General features: G+C 42.4%; 1 protein-coding gene across 1 annotated transcript; it reads left to right on the plus strand.

The window, feature by feature from the left end:
- Positions 1 to 1,150: 1,150 nt before the first annotated feature.
- LOC138433264 (acyl-coenzyme A amino acid N-acyltransferase 2-like) lies at positions 1,151 to 16,793 on the plus strand. The gene is made up of 4 exons (XM_069575552.1): positions 1,151 to 1,527; positions 8,781 to 9,275; positions 9,510 to 9,712; positions 14,181 to 16,793. The coding sequence occupies exons 2-4, from the start codon at positions 8,813 to 8,815 to the stop codon at positions 14,772 to 14,774; spliced, it is 1,260 nt and encodes a 419-aa protein (XP_069431653.1). The 5' UTR covers positions 1,151 to 1,527; positions 8,781 to 8,812; the 3' UTR covers positions 14,775 to 16,793.
- The last annotated feature ends 302 nt before the right edge of the window (positions 16,794 to 17,095 follow it).

Below are 17,095 nucleotides of genomic sequence, written 5' to 3' on the forward strand. Positions count from 1 at the left end.
ACCAGGGAAGTCTCTGTGCTTCTCTTGGAGTTTGAGTGAAAACAGCACTCTATTTCTGTGTGTTTCTCCCCGGTCAGCCCCTATCCCTGGATCTAGTCCTGGAAATTAGTCACTCAGCTGAGAGCTTTGCTATCCTACCAAGGTACCTCTCATCCAGTGTAAGAGCTGTATGCCGAAACAGCCTCCTCTTGTTGCAGATCTTCCAATTTGCTCATGACTCCCAATATTGACCCCTTCTCCTCAAGGCTTACATTTCACTTTTAATATATTTTATCGTACCATTCACATTTCACAAGTTAGAAAGCTGAAGTCTAAGGAAAGGTCAGTAATTTGTCTGAGGTCAATCACAACGACAGATGTAAAGGAATCCAGGTTCCTATCATGGTTCTCTGATTCCAGAGGCTAGCTACACTTCACTGGCTGCAAGAGATGCAAAAATTAGAAGATGTGGTACCCTTCCTCAAGGAACTCACAACCTGCAGGAGCAGTCTGCAGTTTGCAGTTTGGTTCACTTGTACATTTTGACAATAGACATTGACTGATAGGATTAACAGTGGAACGGATATCAGGAATTCTTGTCCTGAGAAGGCATTTTTGCGTGGAGAGGGCTTCAGCCCTCCCTTGGAAGAGTGATTTGTAAACTGGGCTATGTTTTAGAATCTGTTGTTAAAAGTACAGATCCCAGAAACTTAACCAAATCCTATCAAGTCAGAATCTGCAGGTAAAGGGCCCTGCTGCTGCTGCTGCTAAGTCGCTTCAGTCATGTCCGACTCTGTGCGACCCCATAGACGGCAGCCCATGAGGCTTCCCCATCCCTGGGATTCTCCAGGCAAGAACACTGGAGTGGGTTGCCATTTCCTTCTCCAATGCATAAAAGTGAAAAGTGAAAGTGAAGTCCCTCAGTAGTGTCCAACTCTTAGTGACCCCATGGACTGCAGCCCTCCAGGCTCCTCCGTCCATGGGATTTTCCAGGCAAGAGTATTGGAGTGGGGTCCCATTGTCTTCTCTGAGAGGGCCCTGAGTCTGTTTAACTGACTCTCCAGATGAGTCTGAAAACCACACCACTCTGAAGATGGAAATTTGGAAGTCATCTTCTTAGAAACCAACAAAAACATGCTGCCTAAGAGACTACTGACTTAGGGGAGGAGATAGGGAAGGAATTGAAGCAAAGGAGAAGAGAGCTAGGAGTTGAGAGAAGTCCAGGGAAGAGGCATGGAAACCAGACCTTTGTGATGAAATGAAAGACTCCACTATGAAACATTTGGATTGAAAGGCACGCCAGCTAAACTGAGCCTTTGCCCAGAGCCTGTGGCAGCGTGTGCTGATAACCCTGCCCCTGAGAACTTAAAAAAAAAAAAAAAAAAAAAGGATCAGCTGATTGTTTTTATGGAGACAGTTTCAACTTTGACCAGTAGGCTGAGGTATTTTGAAGGATCTAAATTAGCAAGCAACAGGCAAGTGTCTAGTGCTCTTAGCTGGCTCCGTAAGGCACCTCGCTCCGGACTGCTCTCTGCAGCTGAATTCAAGGTAAGTCAAGGCCATCATGGCCAAGTAGAAAATATCTGCTTTCTGATTTCAGCCACAGGGCACCCGGGATGGCTGTTTGCATTGTGCTGTGTGTATTTTGCTCACTTCAGTGGGTAGCTCAGTTCTCTGAAAAAACAGCAATTACTATCCCAGGTGGTTTATTGTTCAAATACAGATTTATGCTAGCTGCATCAAGCTATCTGGAAGACTGTTTAGGAGACTATTTTGGAAGCAAAAGGGCTTCCCTGGTGGCTCAGACTGTAAAGAATCTGCTTGCAATGCAGAAGACCCAGGTTCAATCCCTGGATTGGAAAGACACCCTGGAGAGGGGAATGGCAGCCCAGTTTGCTATTCTTGCCTGGAGAATCTCATGGACAGAGGAACTCGCAGAGTTGGACACAACTGATCGACTAACACTTTCACTTTTACTTTGGAGGCAAAATGCACACTTGCCTGCAAAAGTCAAAATCCGGCCTAATGTGACTACTGGAGAGATGTTTCTTGACTCAAGGAATATTTTTCTGGGATTTATTAGGAGGAAGAAGTGGTGGGGTGAAGAAAGAAAAGCCACAGGCTTCTGAAGGGAATGGAATCTGTTTCTTGATTAGTGACAGAAATTTTAAGTTCCATGGGAACTTTGCTCTCTTTTACTTTTCTTCCTGCTTCTGATGTGTTGATGTCCTGCCAGTTGTTGACTTCACTTCCTCTAACAGGTCAAGGTCTTGAATAGTGCAGGCTTGATCCCCACCCTTCAACCTGGGACTCTGAGGGGTCTGAAACCTGCTCAGCAATGTGGGTTTCAGCTTTCAACCCCATCAAGTTGCTCATGTGTGAGGCAGCTGAGTTCTTGTTTCTTGCCCTCCAGTTGCTTTCTACGTTTGGTTTCTTTGACAATTGCTGGTATACAGGGTTCTGCCTTCTGCTGCAAGGAATTATGCCATTGAATTTTGAGGAATTTTGCATCTTAAGTAGCCCATAAAAATTCACCTGGTCTTCTGTTCTACCTTCACACCCTCTCTGAGATATGTCACTCATATTCTGATATTTCTATTTTACCTTGTTTTCCTTCTTCCTCCAGAGGGAGGTCAGTTGATACTTTTTGCCTCAGAAAAGGACAGTACACCAGGAAGAGAAGACAAAAATCTTTACTTGGCCTTTATGGTACAAAATCCTAATGGATGACGTGAATTCCAAAAGTCATAAATGGGTGTGTTTCATTCGGTCCACACCTTGGATTGATTTTTGTTTGTTTGGTGATTGTTGGGTGGTTTTGTGTGTATGTATTTTTTTTTCTTTTTAATATAATAACATTTGAGTGCCTGTAGATGGGCTTGTAGTCTTAGGTTCACTACAGTCTTATATTTTGTTCATCTCTGGTCTTTATCTGTAAATTTATATTACCTGTCTGACCCCAATAGGTATCTGAATTTGCAACCACTGGCATCCACTGTAAAATGAGTTTAGAAGAATGCCTCAGCAAAGAAGCACATCATCAGGCATGCTCAGTCACTGAGTCGGGTCCAACTCTTTGAGGCCCCATGGACAATAGCCCGCATTTTCCAGGCAAGAATACTGGAGTGGGTTTTCATTTCCTACTCCAGGGGATCCTCCTGACTCAGGGATCGAATCCACGCCTCTTTGAGTCTCCTGCATTGGCAAGCAGGTTCTCTACCACTAGCACACCCATTGGGCCTGCATTGGTACAGACAGCAAAGAATCTGTCTGCAATGCAGGAGACCCGGGTTTGATCCCTGGGTCAGGAACAGAAATTACTCTGAATCTAGAATAATAGAAAAACTTATATTTTCTACATATGTGGGTTTGTGGACTATAAAGTTTAATTCTACTGTTCCATTACTAGTTCTGCCACACCAGGGTATATCTTAACCAAAGGGCTTTAGAGTTAAAGAAAGAAAGAAAGTGAAGTTGCTCAGTCGTGTCCGACTCTTTGTGACCCCATGGGCTGTAGCCTACCAGGCTTCTCTGTCCATGGGATTTTCCAGGCAATAGTACTAGAGTAGATTGCCATTTCCTTCTCCAGGGGATCTTCCCAACCCAGGGATCGAACCCAGGTCTCCCACATTGTAGACAGATGCTTTACCATCTGAGCCACCAGGGAAGTTTAGAGCTAAGGAACAGGAAAGATAAAGGTATAATCAAGAAAGATGGTATTCCAGGATATATATTAATATTTAACATAAGTCTTCAGTGTTGGGGAAAGGGAAAGATGAAGTTAAAATCAAGAAAGAAGTAGGAAAGAAAAGCAAGAGGGAGGGGCCAGGAAAAGAATGAGCTTTCACGTGTCTACCCTCATTTGGAGAAGATAAGTAAGGTGTGTAAGTAGGGTGAGATGGCACTGGTTAAAATTCTTACTTCATCATTAACAACATAGGCAAGTTAGGGTAAGTCATTTAACTAACTGAGCTCAGTTTTCTCATATACAATGTAAGGATAATAATGAGTTTATTTTATTCCCATAGATTTTTTGTGAGGGTCAAGAAAATAATAAACATAAAAGGGTCTTAAAAAGTGAAAAGGCTTTACTATGCAGATTCCTATTACCCAGCGTTTAGTAAGATGAGCCTTTAGTAAGTGCTCAGTAATTGTTTCCTATTACAGAAAAAAGGGAAATGAGAGGAGAATTGAATTCCAAAGGCCACTTAAAATAACCAGCCCCATTACTTGTCAAATAATTGTGATATTTGATTTGTCTCTACCCTTTTCCTGGAGCCACTGCTGTATTTTTCAGTTGTTAAAGATCATGCCCAGTGAAACAGGACCACTTGTATTACCAGCAAATTTCCCTCTATATTACACCAATAGACTTCGTTTTCTTTTTTTACCTCAGTCCACAGAGCAGAGTGGGATTTGGAGGAGGTAATTCAGGGAGGAGAGGCACTCGTTAGCACAGTGTCCTCCTCTCCACAGAACATTGAACTCACTAGCCATCAAAAGCCTCCGCTAGTTTGCATCTCAAACTGAGAATGGTCTCTGGCTATGGTCCTTTCACACAGTACCCTATGAGGCTAAACAACCAGGAATGGAACTGCTTAGCCCCATCCTTCACCTCACACTTGGAGTTCAGAAGACTGTTTCTCTATTTTTCCAATTAAGAGCTCTTGTGGAAACCCTAATGACATTTTGCAGAACCTCAGAGTTCCTCAGACCCTGTTGAGAATCCCAAATCTTCTTGTGTAAGAGTATGTGTGTGTGTATACATGTGTATGTATTGGGTGAACCAAAAATTTCATTCTGGGTTTTCCCTAAGATATTAAGGAAAACCCAAATGAACTCTTTTGCGAACCCAATATTTAAATCTTGGATTTTTCTTGTTTCTAGAATTTATAACAGAGTGTCATATAAAGAACAGATGACACAGAGGTTTGACTAATCTAAGGTCCGAGAGGCTTACAACTAAGTTCTGCAAAGGCAATCTGTCAAACTTTGCCTTGGATCCCTACCAGATCTTCACGAGCTCTGCCTCATCAGCCTGTGAACGGCGACTTTGTTTAGCCCACATTCCAAAGGCAGTGACTGTGGGATTGCTGATCATGTGGTTACTTCCTACGCTGTGTGTGGCTAAGAAACCAGAGACACCATTCACAAGCACACATTGCTGACTTACCAAATGATCTCTCTCCCTCTCTATTTCATGTGCTCTTGGGAGAGCTACTTCTTACAGGAACTATCATTATAATCTAATCCCTTGCATATACTGTGGTGTAAGTGGCAAAATCTAGACCTAGAATACTAATGACCGTTATAGGGAATTTCTGACGATTCAGAATCAATAGCTTTGCACATTTAGCAGGAGCTCCAAAAAAACTAGGAGATAAAACAGTAAGCATAGTCAGCTAAGTCCTGAGACCCCAAAACAAAATTCTAAGAAAGATTCCTTTCGAAGACTGAAATCTTCTGAAACCTATCTTCCGGCCTCTCTCTTTCCTCTGACGCTTATTTCTGTAATTGCAGACCTTTCTTCAGGGGCTTCTCAGGATAGGAACAAACTAATTTCTCTCTGTCTCTGTCACTCTTTCCTCAAATGTCCATACTCTACCCCAAGGCTGGTTTTCTGTGATTATCTGGATGCAGCGTCTGCATTTCATGGATACACTCACACAGAAAGAGTCCAGGGACAGGACTAGCGTGAGGTAAGAGGGCACAGTAGGTGCAAAATTTCAGGATGTCAAAGGCATGGCCACGCAAGTCAACTTTGCTACCAAAGTTGCTACCCAACTTTACTACCTCTGCTCCACCTTTAGTCCTTACCTTGATAAAGGGACTGGTGAACTCTGAGTCCCCATTCCAAATTGGCAAGGTAGGAACATTCCAGGCATGTCTTGAATCAGGTGCCCAGTCCTGATCCAGTCAGCAACAGCCCCCAGGAAGGAAGTCACATGGTATAAACATAGCTATGGAGTGTCCATCTCTGGGCTTAGGGGGCAATTCTCAGATAAAGAGAGACCATGATTTGTAAAGAAACTCTAATATTTTACATTCCAAAAGCACTATATAAGTAGAGTATCTTAATTACTTGTTTCCTGCTATTTTTTCTTGCCCTCATTATGAATTTCATAACTCTGAAGTATACACAATGTATAATTTACTATATGAGTATCAATAGATTTCCTAAAGTTTTAACACATGGTTGCTGCCCCTGAGTTTGCAATCCACCTGGGAGAATGAGACCAGATGCAGAATGCATGCAGGAGAGTAGTTATGTTAAGTAATTCAAATAAATTCCATTTGAAAATAAAATATGTAGTGAGTCAATACATTATAAGGAAGTTTTGAGAAGGAAGAAGAATGTGTGGAATAAGGCTCTCAAGTACCTCTTCTTAATGATTTCTTTTTTGGGAAGAAAGAAATAGCAGATACAAAGAGTTATAGGAAGGAAAAGATCAGAAAATACCAAGGGAACCTTGAAATGTCACACAGGATATGGGGTGTTCTTTGTTCTTATTCATATTATATGTCCTATCTCCCTAAGACTAATGAAAGACCCAGGAAGTCTGAACTGATGCAACTTCCTTCTGTGAAAAACTCTGCTGCTATTAAAGGAAAACATTGACAATCTTTCTATTTATTCCAAATTATTCTATTGACCATGAGTTTTCAAATGGTCAGTAACACTGGTTGTTGATGGGGGATCAGGTGAGAGGGAGTATGTCCTTTGCAGAAAATTACTTCCTTTTTTAAATTGTTTTGCTTTTTAAAGTTTTGGCTGTGCTGAGCAGTTTGTGGAATTTTAGTTCCCCATCGAGGGATGGAACCCAGACCTTTGGCATCGAGAGAGTGGAGTGCTAAACAATGCACCACCAGGGACTTCCCAGGAAATCACTTTTTCGTAAAAGAAGCACAAAATGCATTTTTTCCTTCACCCTCTCTTTCCTCTGAAGATCCCCTTTCAACAGTGAAGAACTGAACTTTAAGACCCCGCTTCTGCCCCTGCAGAATGATCTTACAGAGAGTTAATGTTCGGGTGGAGATCTGCGGGGAGCCCACCTTAGAAAAGAATGAATGGAAGCGCAAGAGGATACGGACCTTCTAGGCATGCCTCAAGGGAATGTGATTCCTGACAAATAAAGGGAAGACCCCAAAGGATCTAAAGAAATGATACAGAGTATTTGGCAGATACTCTGACTATTAGGCGGAGAAGGCAATGGCACCCCATTCCAGTACTCTTGCCTGGAAAATCCCATGGACAGGGGAGCCTGGTGGGCTGCCATCTATGGGGTCACACAGAGTCGGACACGACTGAAGCGACTTAGCAGCAGCAGCAGCAGCAGCAGCAGCAGCAGCTGGCTATTAGGTTTCTCCAATAGCCCAGGCTTGGCTCCCTTCCCAGGTGATTTAAAGTGGAATCCTAATGTTGTTTGTCCGCCTAAGGATTGCTGACAGATAGGATGTCAGATCCCTGAGTCGGGAAGATCCCCTGGAGAAGGAAATGGCAACCCACTCCAGTATTCTTGCCTGGAAAATCCCATGGACAGAGGAGCCTGGTTGGCTACTGCCCACGGGGTCGCAAAGAGTTGGACACAACTGAGTGACTTCACTCTGCCCCTGCACTTTCAGACCCTGATTATTTTCTCCAGAATCTTTTCTGGCTACAAATATAAAGCCTAAAACCCTCACTTTGCGTTCCTCCATAAAATAAAATCAAGGATCCCTTAGAGGATCAAACTTTCTGAAGGGACACCTATTACTACAATTTGTCTGAAGACATTGTTGGAAAATGATGCATATCTGTGTCAAAGTCTCATGTGAGAAATTTCTTTTAGGAAAATATTGGAAAGGCCTCACTTTTTCCTTTCCCTTGATAAACTGGTAACCCTTTCTAGGAGAATAATTAGAACAACACAAGTGACACGTTGCCTTTTTTCCTTTGCTTGCACTCATTCAGCGTTTCTGATTCTAGTTCATATTTTCCCAGATCCTATTTTTATTTTTTATGTCTCTGTTACCTATAAACAGGTTCAAATCCTTTGTGAATGAGGTATATAAAAAAGGAGAGAAAGAAAGAAGGAAGGGAGTGAGGGAGGAGAATACCCCAATTTTGCTCATAAAAGGGCAGAGTATGACATAGCTGACCAAATGTATATTTCATTCCCTTTGCTACAAACAACATTCGATATTTACCACTCCACTGGAAAGCCACCGAAGCAGATTATGAAATTTTATTTTCCCTGAAAAAGAACAAATAATGGGAACTCTGAAAAGAGCTGGTGGTTGACCTTACAATGGCAGAGAGAGATTGGAAATTTGAAAAAGAGAAAAAGAAACAATACTGTAACATATTTCTTGTTTATGTAGATATAGGAATTGAAAAGCAGCACTGATCCTTCCAGGAAACCCTTAATCATGCATTACCCCTTGGAGCCTAACAAACACCTGTGAAATAGGTCATCTGAGAATGATCTCAGCTGAAGAACTGAAGCTCAATGTACTCAAAACCACAAAACTAAGATTTCCTTCAGTGGTGTAATGGATAAGACAGGAGGCTGTAGTGTTAAGACCTAGCTTGAATTTCCAGTTCTACTATTAATTATTTACAACACTCGGACATGCCACTTAACCTGTCCTCATACGTAAAATGAGAATAATGAGTATGCTCTGCACACCTTATTTTTCCCTCCTCCAATGTTCTGTGTATTTTGTACTAGTTTCCAGAAGTCTTCTGGGCCAGTGTAAGCCTTGTCTGAGTCTCTTCCTTGGAACCAGTCTCCAATTCAGAGTCTTCTCTCCCACTGCAGGAAACACCACTTGGTCCCTTTGCCTGTTGCCAATGTTCCAGCTGACAGTTACCCCGGCAAGCGCCCTGGCAGATGAGCCTGTGCATATCCAAGCGACGGGCCTGCCCCCACTGCAGATGGTGACCCTCATGGCAACCATGAAGGATGACAAGGGGAATCTATACCGGTCCCGAGCTTTCTACAGGGCTAACGAGGCTGGGGAACTGGACCTGAAGCGAGATCCTGCCGTGGGGGGCCACTACATGGGGGTCCATCCAATGGGCCTCTTCTGGTCCCTGAAGCCCGAGAGGGCTTTTGACAGGCTAATTAAGAGGGATGTGATGAACACACCCACCTGGATCACTCTGGATCTATATGACTCAGTTTACATACACAAGGTAGGCGAGGTTCAGCCCAAGGCCAGCCAGGTGCTGCAGCGCTGGTTCTCCAGCCCCGACCTGCAGCGGGTGCCCATCCGAGAAGGACGTGTGAGAGGAGCCCTGTTCCTGCCTCCAGGTGAGACTCATCTTGAGGGACCTAGACAACATGGTTGGTGGGGATAAAAGCAAAAACAAAGGGCATCCAGTTGTTGAACTAGGAATTCCCACAATATTTTAAAAAAGGTAACAAGCCATTTTGTTGTGTATGAAAGTGAAATTCATTCTGCCCAGCTTGTACTTTTGCCATTATCTACTAAGCTCTTCTGATACTCTTTCTGATCTCATTTTCTTCTCTTTTTGCTGCTCTTAGGGGAAGGCCCATTCCCAGGACTCCTTGATTTGTTTGGGGGCATCGGGGGTCTAGTTGAACATCGGGCCAGTCTTTTGGCTGTCCGTGGATTTGCAGTGCTGGCTTTAGCATATTTTGCCTATGATGACCTGCCCAAGCAGCTGGAGGAGGTGGACCTGGAATATTTTGAGGAAGCTGCCAACTTGCTACTAGCTCATCCCAAGGTATTTAAAGTACTTTTCATTTTACCTGGCAACATTATAGCAACATATATATATATCTCACAAGTGTCTGTTCTGCCTATGTTGCTGCTGCTGCTGCTAAGTCGCTTCAGTCATGTCCGACTCTATGCGACCCCAGAAACGGCAGCCCACCAGGCTCCCCGGTCCCTGGGATTCTCCAGGCAAGAATACTGGAGTGGGTTGGCATTTCCTTCTCCACTGCATGAAAGTGAAAAGTGAAAGTGAAGTCGATCAGTTGTGTCCGACTCCTAGCGACCCCATGGCTGCAGCCTACCAGGCTCCTCTGTCCACAGGATTTTCCAGGCAAGAGTACTGGAGTGGGGTGGCATTGCCTTCTCTGATGTTACCAGTCTGTTTAGATTGGGGCACAGCACACTTGAGTTAAAATTGGGGATAATAATATCAACCTTGTAGGATTGCTGTGTTGATTAGGATCAGCTTAATGCTTACTGGCACAGAGAAGACAATAAATATTAGGTATATTATGATCTTCTTCATTTTCTAGTTCAAAAATATTTAAATATTAGGTATTTCTTGAAAGTGCTGCACTCAATATGTCAGCAAATTTGCAAAACTCAGCAGTGGCCACAGGACTGGAAAAGGTTAGTTTTCATTCCAATCCCAAAGAAAGGCAATGCCAAAGAATGCTCAAACTACCACACAATTGCATTCATCTCACATGCTAGTAAAGTAATGCTCAAAATTCTCCAAGCCAGGCTTCAGCAATATGTGAACTATGAACTTCCAGATGTTCAAGCTGGTTTTAGAAAAGGCAGAGGAACCAGAGATCAAATTGCCAACATCTGCTGGATCATGGAAAAAGCAAGAGAGTTCCAGAAAAACATCTATTTCTGCTTTATTGACTATGCCAAAGCCTTTGACTGTGGATCATAAGAAACTGTGGAAAATTCTGAAAGAGATGGAAATACCAGACCACCTGACCTGCCTCTTGAAAACCTGTATGAAACAATTAGAAGTGGACATAGAACAACAGACTGGTTCTAAATAGGAAAAGAAGTACGTCAAGGCTGTATATTGTCACCCTGATTATTTAACTTCTATGCAGAGTACATCATGAGAAACGCTGGGCTGGAAGAAGCACAAGCTGGAATCAAGATTTCTGGGAGAAATATCAATAACCTCAGATATGCAGATGACACCACTGTTATGGCAGAAAGTGAAGAATTAAAGAGCCTCTTGATGAAAATGAAAGAGGAGGGTGAAAAAGTTGGCTTAAAGTTCAACATTCAGAAAACGAAGATCATGGCATCTCGTCCCATCACTGCATGGGAAGTAAATGGGGAAACAGTAGAAATAGTGGCTGACTTTATTTTTCTGGGCTCCAAAATCACTGCAGATGGCAATTGCAGCCATGAAATTAAAAGATGCTTACTCCTTGGAAGGAAAGTTATGACCAACCTAGACAGCATATTAAAAAGCAGAGACATTACTTTGTCAACAAAGGTCTATCTAGTCAAGGCTATGGTTTTTCCAGTAGTCATGTATGGATGTGAGAGTTGGACTATAAAGAAAGCTGAGTGCTGAAAAATTGATGCTTTTGAACTGTGGTGTTGGAAAAGACTCTTGAGAGTCCCTTGGACTGCAAGGAGATCCAACCAGTCCATCCTAAAAGAGATCAGTCCTGAGTGTTCATTGGAAGGACTGATGTTGAAGCTGAAACTCTGATACTTTGGCCATCTGATGTGAAGAACTGACTCATTTGAAAAGATCCTGATGTTGGGAAAGATTGAGTGCAGGAGGAGAAGGGGACAACAGAGGATGAGATGGTTGGACGGCATCACCGACTCAATGGACATTGGTTTGAGTGGACTCCGGGAGTTGGTAATGGACAGTGAGGCCTGGTGTGCTGCAGTTCATGGGCTTGCAAAGAGTCAGACACAACTGAGCGACTGAACTGAACAGTTCAACCTGACGTGGTAAAACAATCATTCATATCACCTAATGTAATCATAGATCACCTGTTAAGTGATTATTTGTTAGACTCTATGCTAAATACTTTATATGTACCCTTTTATTCTACAGTCCATGGGGTTGCAAAGAGTCGGACACGACTGAGCCCCTTAACTTAACCCTTTTATTTAATGCTCATAATTACCAGATGAATGTACTTTTGACATGGTCCTCATCTTTCAGATGAGGAGGCCTATCCATCTCAGTTGAGTAAGATGCCAAAACTCCACAGCCAGTTAGCGACAGAGCCCTTCGGGCAATGTCTTTGCTCCAAACCGTGTCATTCTGGCCCCCCGAATTGTATCCTTCTCCCCCGGGAGAGCCTTGACTCTTCTCAAGAAGAGACAGGATATGTTTCCTATTGAAACATCACCAATACTCCCATTTTCAATGTTATCACCATTATAATCAAATAGATGTGTGACTTTTTCTAAGCACATTTGGCTCTTTTTAAAGGATTGCCTAGAAGGAATTATATCCCAGATACAATGTTTTCAACTTATTTTTTGTTGTTTTTTCATTTCAAGATTGAACTATTTGTGACACTGTATGAGGAGAAAGGGCAATTGCCAAAATTCAATTTGTGGTTAAATTCAGTAGAAGAGGTTTTAATTTCCATGTCTGCCCCTTGATACTGTTGTAACCTTGAGCAAGACTTAAACTTCCTGAATCTCTGTTTCCTTGGAAGGAATGAGATGACATGTGTAAAGCACTTAGTGGAGGGCCTCACGTATAGTAAATGCTCAATAAATACACTTCATCACCTGTGCCCATCTGGCTTCTTCTCTCTTCCTTTTCCCATACCCTCAATCCATCCCAAAGTGTTTTAGGTTCTTTCTCAATACATTATGGCCTCTTCTCCCTCCTGGCCACTGTTCTAGTCCATTCCCTCGTCACTGCTCACCTGTTATTCTGCAACAGTGCATCAATCAGCTACAGCCCTCCCTTCTCACTCCACATGGATTGTTCCCAAATCTGGCTGCACACTGAATTTCCTTGGCGATAGTTTATAGTATCAGATTTTTGGGGCCACTCAGACCTATTGAATTAGCTCTCAAGAAAACTGGATCTCAGAAAATTCTGACTTTAAAGTACCCCCCAACCCCATGTGATTCTGATGATAGAAAGCTGCTGGGGATACAATTGTGAGCAAAGTAAACACACAGGGTCACTATATATTTGCTATTGTTCATCCAGAATGCCCTTCCTTTCCTCATTCTTCTCTCAGACTTCTTCCTTTCCCACTGCTCCCTTGGCCCAGAACAAAATTAAGGACTCCCTCCTGTGACCCCTGCTTTCCTTACTGGACTGGGTACTGATATCCAGTTTATAGAATCCGAGTTTTTCATCTTTACCCTCCCAATGCTTCCAGGATTAGCCTTTAGGTTAACCAATATGCAAATCCTCTATAGCTGCAAAATGCCGTTTAAATATGAATTACACTTACATAATAGTTAGTGGAAACAGTGTCAGACTTTATTTTTTGGGGCTCCAAAATCACTGCAGATGGTGATTGCAGCCATGAAATTAAAAGATGCTTACTCTTTGGAAGGAAAGTTATGACCAACCTAGATAGCATATTCAAAAGCAGAGACATTACTTTGCCAACAAAGGTCTGTCTAGTCAAGGCTATGGTTTTTCCAGTGGTCATGTATGGATGTCAGAGTTGGACTGTGAAGAAGGCTGAGCACTGAAGAACTGATGCTTTTGAACTGTGGTGCTGGAGAAGACTCTTGAGAGTCCTTTGGACTGCAAGGAGATCCAACTAGTCCATCCTACAGGAGATCAGTCCTAGGTGTCCATTGGAAGGACTGATGCTGAAGCTGAAACTTCAATACTTTGGCCACCTCATGCAGAGAGATGACTCATTGGAAAAGACTCTAATGCTGGGAGGGATTTGGGGCAGGAGGAGAAGGGGACGACAGAGGATGAGATGGCTGGATGGCATCACTGACTCAATGGACATGAGTTTGGGTGAACTCCAAAAGTTCATGATGGACAGGGAGGCCTGGTGTGCTGTGGTTCATGGGGTCTTAAAGAGTCGGACATGACTGAGTGACTGAAATAAACTGAACTAAATAGTTGAAAGAACCCAGGACACCACTTTTTGTAGCTCGAGAGAATAATTTTGATTCTTCAGAATGCTTACCTGCCTCTGCTTGAATGTTGCTGGTGCATTAGATCCTTTTGCTTTATATAGAACTCTGCTTTTGATGAGCAGTTTTAGTGTCTGTTGTTTCACTTGATCTTCATAACAGTCCTGCAAGGTAGGTAATATTATGACCCCTCATAAGACAATATGACTTAGGGAGTGTAAGTAGATGATGATCTCTCTTGGTCTCAGAAGCTGGTAAACCCTAGTTCTAGGAGTGCCACTCCTCATTTTCTGACTCTCCTCGTCGTCCCAGCTTACTGGCCTGTGGGACAGCTCCTTCTCAGGGAATGGCCTGTAATGGGTTCCCTTCATTTTGTCCTTCAGGTCCTAAAGCCGGGAATTGGAGTGATATCTGTGAGCAAAGGAGCAGAGATCGGGCTGGCCATGGCCTGCTACCTCAAGCAGGTGGCAGCCACTGTCTGCATCAATGGGACCAATGCCATCCATGATTTTCCGCTCAGGTACCGGGATCTGGTCATAAGCCCCATCCCCTCGTTTCCAGAGCGCATGCAGGTCAGCGTCGCGGGTGCTGTGCGCATCCGCCACTTCAAGGGCGACCCCCGAGATGAACGGAATCAACACAGTGTGCTTCCTGTTGAAAAGGCCCGGGGCCCAATCCTCTTCATTGTAGGGGAGGCTGACGAATGCTTCAATAGCAAAGAATACGCTGAGCAGGCACTGGACCAGCTGCGGAGGCACGGCAAAAGCAATGGAAGGATGCTGGCCTACCCCGGGGCGGGCCACCTGCTAGAGCCGCCCTACGGGCCCCTGTGCTGTATGTCCTGGAGCCGCGGCCTCTTCCTCCCCATGCTCTGGGGCGGGGAGCCTGAGGGCCAAGCGGCAGCCCAGGAGCACTCCTGGCAAGAGATCCTGAAATTCTTCAGGCAACACCTTGTTCTGAGCAGAAGCACTCTGTGAGGGGGATGATGGGCGGGCGCGGGGGGCGGAGACCAACAGCAGCGGAAAAGAATCAGGCAGGGCTATGGGTGAGGGAAGGGGCTCTCGTGATTTCTGTAGATTAACAGTCATCTTGAGGCAACTGGAAGGAAATTGGACAAAATCAAAGAATCAGAAGCATCTGAAATATTTCCGATAAAATTGTACGTGCTTTGTAAATTTTTATAAATTGAATCTTAGCTGATATGCACCAGGGTACGTTGCTCCTTCAAAATTTTGATGTCCTTGAACATTTTGAATTACCTTTTGTATCCCGGTTGGGGAGTCCTTGGATCCGGGTTTGCCAATCTAGATGAATTTCCTGGAACTCTGAAGTCCCTTGTGAAGTCATTTTCTGTTTAAACTATTTGGAGTTGAATTTGACATTTGATTTGAAAAGTTCAGATACCAGCATCAGGTGTAGGCTTGCTATGGATTTCCAGTAGATACCTTCACTCTTTTTTTTTTTTTTTTGGACTAATGATGTTTCTTTTTCTTCCTAAAATATATTTTGTTAAAAAATTTTAAACAGGAGTGGGATTAAATGCTCATGTGCTTCTGGAGCATTTAGTGACTAAATGAGTTATATTTGAAGTGATTACAGGAGTGCCTGGCACATAGTGATTTCAGTATCAGAGTTAGCTATTATCATTTCCATAAGGTTTTTCTCCTTCAATCTGTCAATGTGGTGAATTGTATTCTTTGATACACTAATTTTTCTTATTCATCTAATTCTACTAGATCAGTTTCTCATCTTGACTAGTTTGGGTTTTAAAATAAAAAATTTTTTGGAGCTAACCTAGTCATTTATATTTTCTAAGAATTTCATCTCTATTTTCTGGAACACATTTCTCTCTCTCTCTCTCTTTTTAACATATCAACTGTCATTTTATTTGCATGCTTTTGCCTTTTACTTTGAATCCAACTTGCTAAATATTTGTCTGTTTTATTGATCTTTTCCTGGAACAGCTTTTGGGTTACTTATGGGTCAAATCTAATTTTTCCTGATTCATCAATTTCTGCTTCTTTGAAATAAGTTTATTCTTTCTGCCATATTTGCTTTTCTGGCTTTTTGATATACAGTGTTCTCATTTTGTTAATGTCTAAGTAGTTTGTGATTTACTTCCTGCCCCTCCCTTAAATCCAGGAGTGCTTTTACCAAAGCACCAAGTATCATCCTGTAGTTAACTTGTTCTTTAAAAGGGAATCTCACTTTGTATTGGAGGGGTCAGATTGTCACCCTCTGAATCCACTGATCAAACTTGGTGTCTCTAAAAATGGTCAACTTGAAATAACATGTTTCATGATGAGATGTAATGTGGAGTGCCCAGCACTTCTTAGACCTCTTCTAACAGCACTAGTAAGCTTGAAGTTTTATTGTCAAGCTTTAAATCCAGTCCTTAGATCAAACTTCTTACTAAGGTGGTAGCTAGTGGAAAAGATCAATGGTACTATAAGGAGACAACCATAGATTGTCTATCATTCTATGATCTGGTCTAGTCACAAGTTAATTACCAACTGACCTGGCCTCTTTTCATAAAAATTGCATGGAAAATTTTGGAATTTTTCACTTTGTAGGATTTTGTTTTTCTTTTTGCATTGGAGTGAGCTGGGGAATTATCCAAAATTAAAAGGCATTTGAGAGGCATATCAACCAAATACTGTGCGTGGGCGTGGTTTGAACAAAATAACTGTAAAAAGATTTTTGAGGGGTAACTGGAGAAATATGAATATGACTGGATAGTAAACAATACTATGAAATGATTATCTTGTTAGGTGTCCGAATGGTGTTGGGGTTATGTAAAAAAGTAACTTTTTAGAGATGGATACTGACATATTTAGAAGTGAAGAGTCACACTATCTGGGAATCATTTTAAAATACTATAGGAATATGAAAAATGTGAGAAGCTATGGTATCTAGATGATGCATATGCTGAGGTTTTCTTTCTCTACTTTTATGTATGCTTGCAAATTTTTAATAATAAAAGTTAAAAAATAAGGTACAATTGTTATATTTATTTTTCTGCCCAACAGACAAGAACTTTAGCATGCAATACATCTTTTCTCCATGATATACCTCATTAATTTCAGATTAATTTTTTTGCAATCAGTGATAATTAGTTTAAATTAATTTTCATTGGCATGTAGTTGCTTTTACAATGTTGTATTAGTTTCTGCTGTACAGCAAAATGAATCAGTTATATGTATATACACATATATCCCATCTTTTAAAGATTTCCTTCCCATTTAAGTCACCGTAGAGCACTGAGTAGAGCTCCCTCTGCTATACAGTTGGTTCTCAT

This window comes from Ovis canadensis, chromosome 2, assembly GCF_042477335.2.
Source record: "Ovis canadensis isolate MfBH-ARS-UI-01 breed Bighorn chromosome 2, ARS-UI_OviCan_v2, whole genome shotgun sequence".
In the NCBI taxonomy this organism is placed as follows: domain Eukaryota; kingdom Metazoa; phylum Chordata; class Mammalia; order Artiodactyla; family Bovidae; genus Ovis; species Ovis canadensis.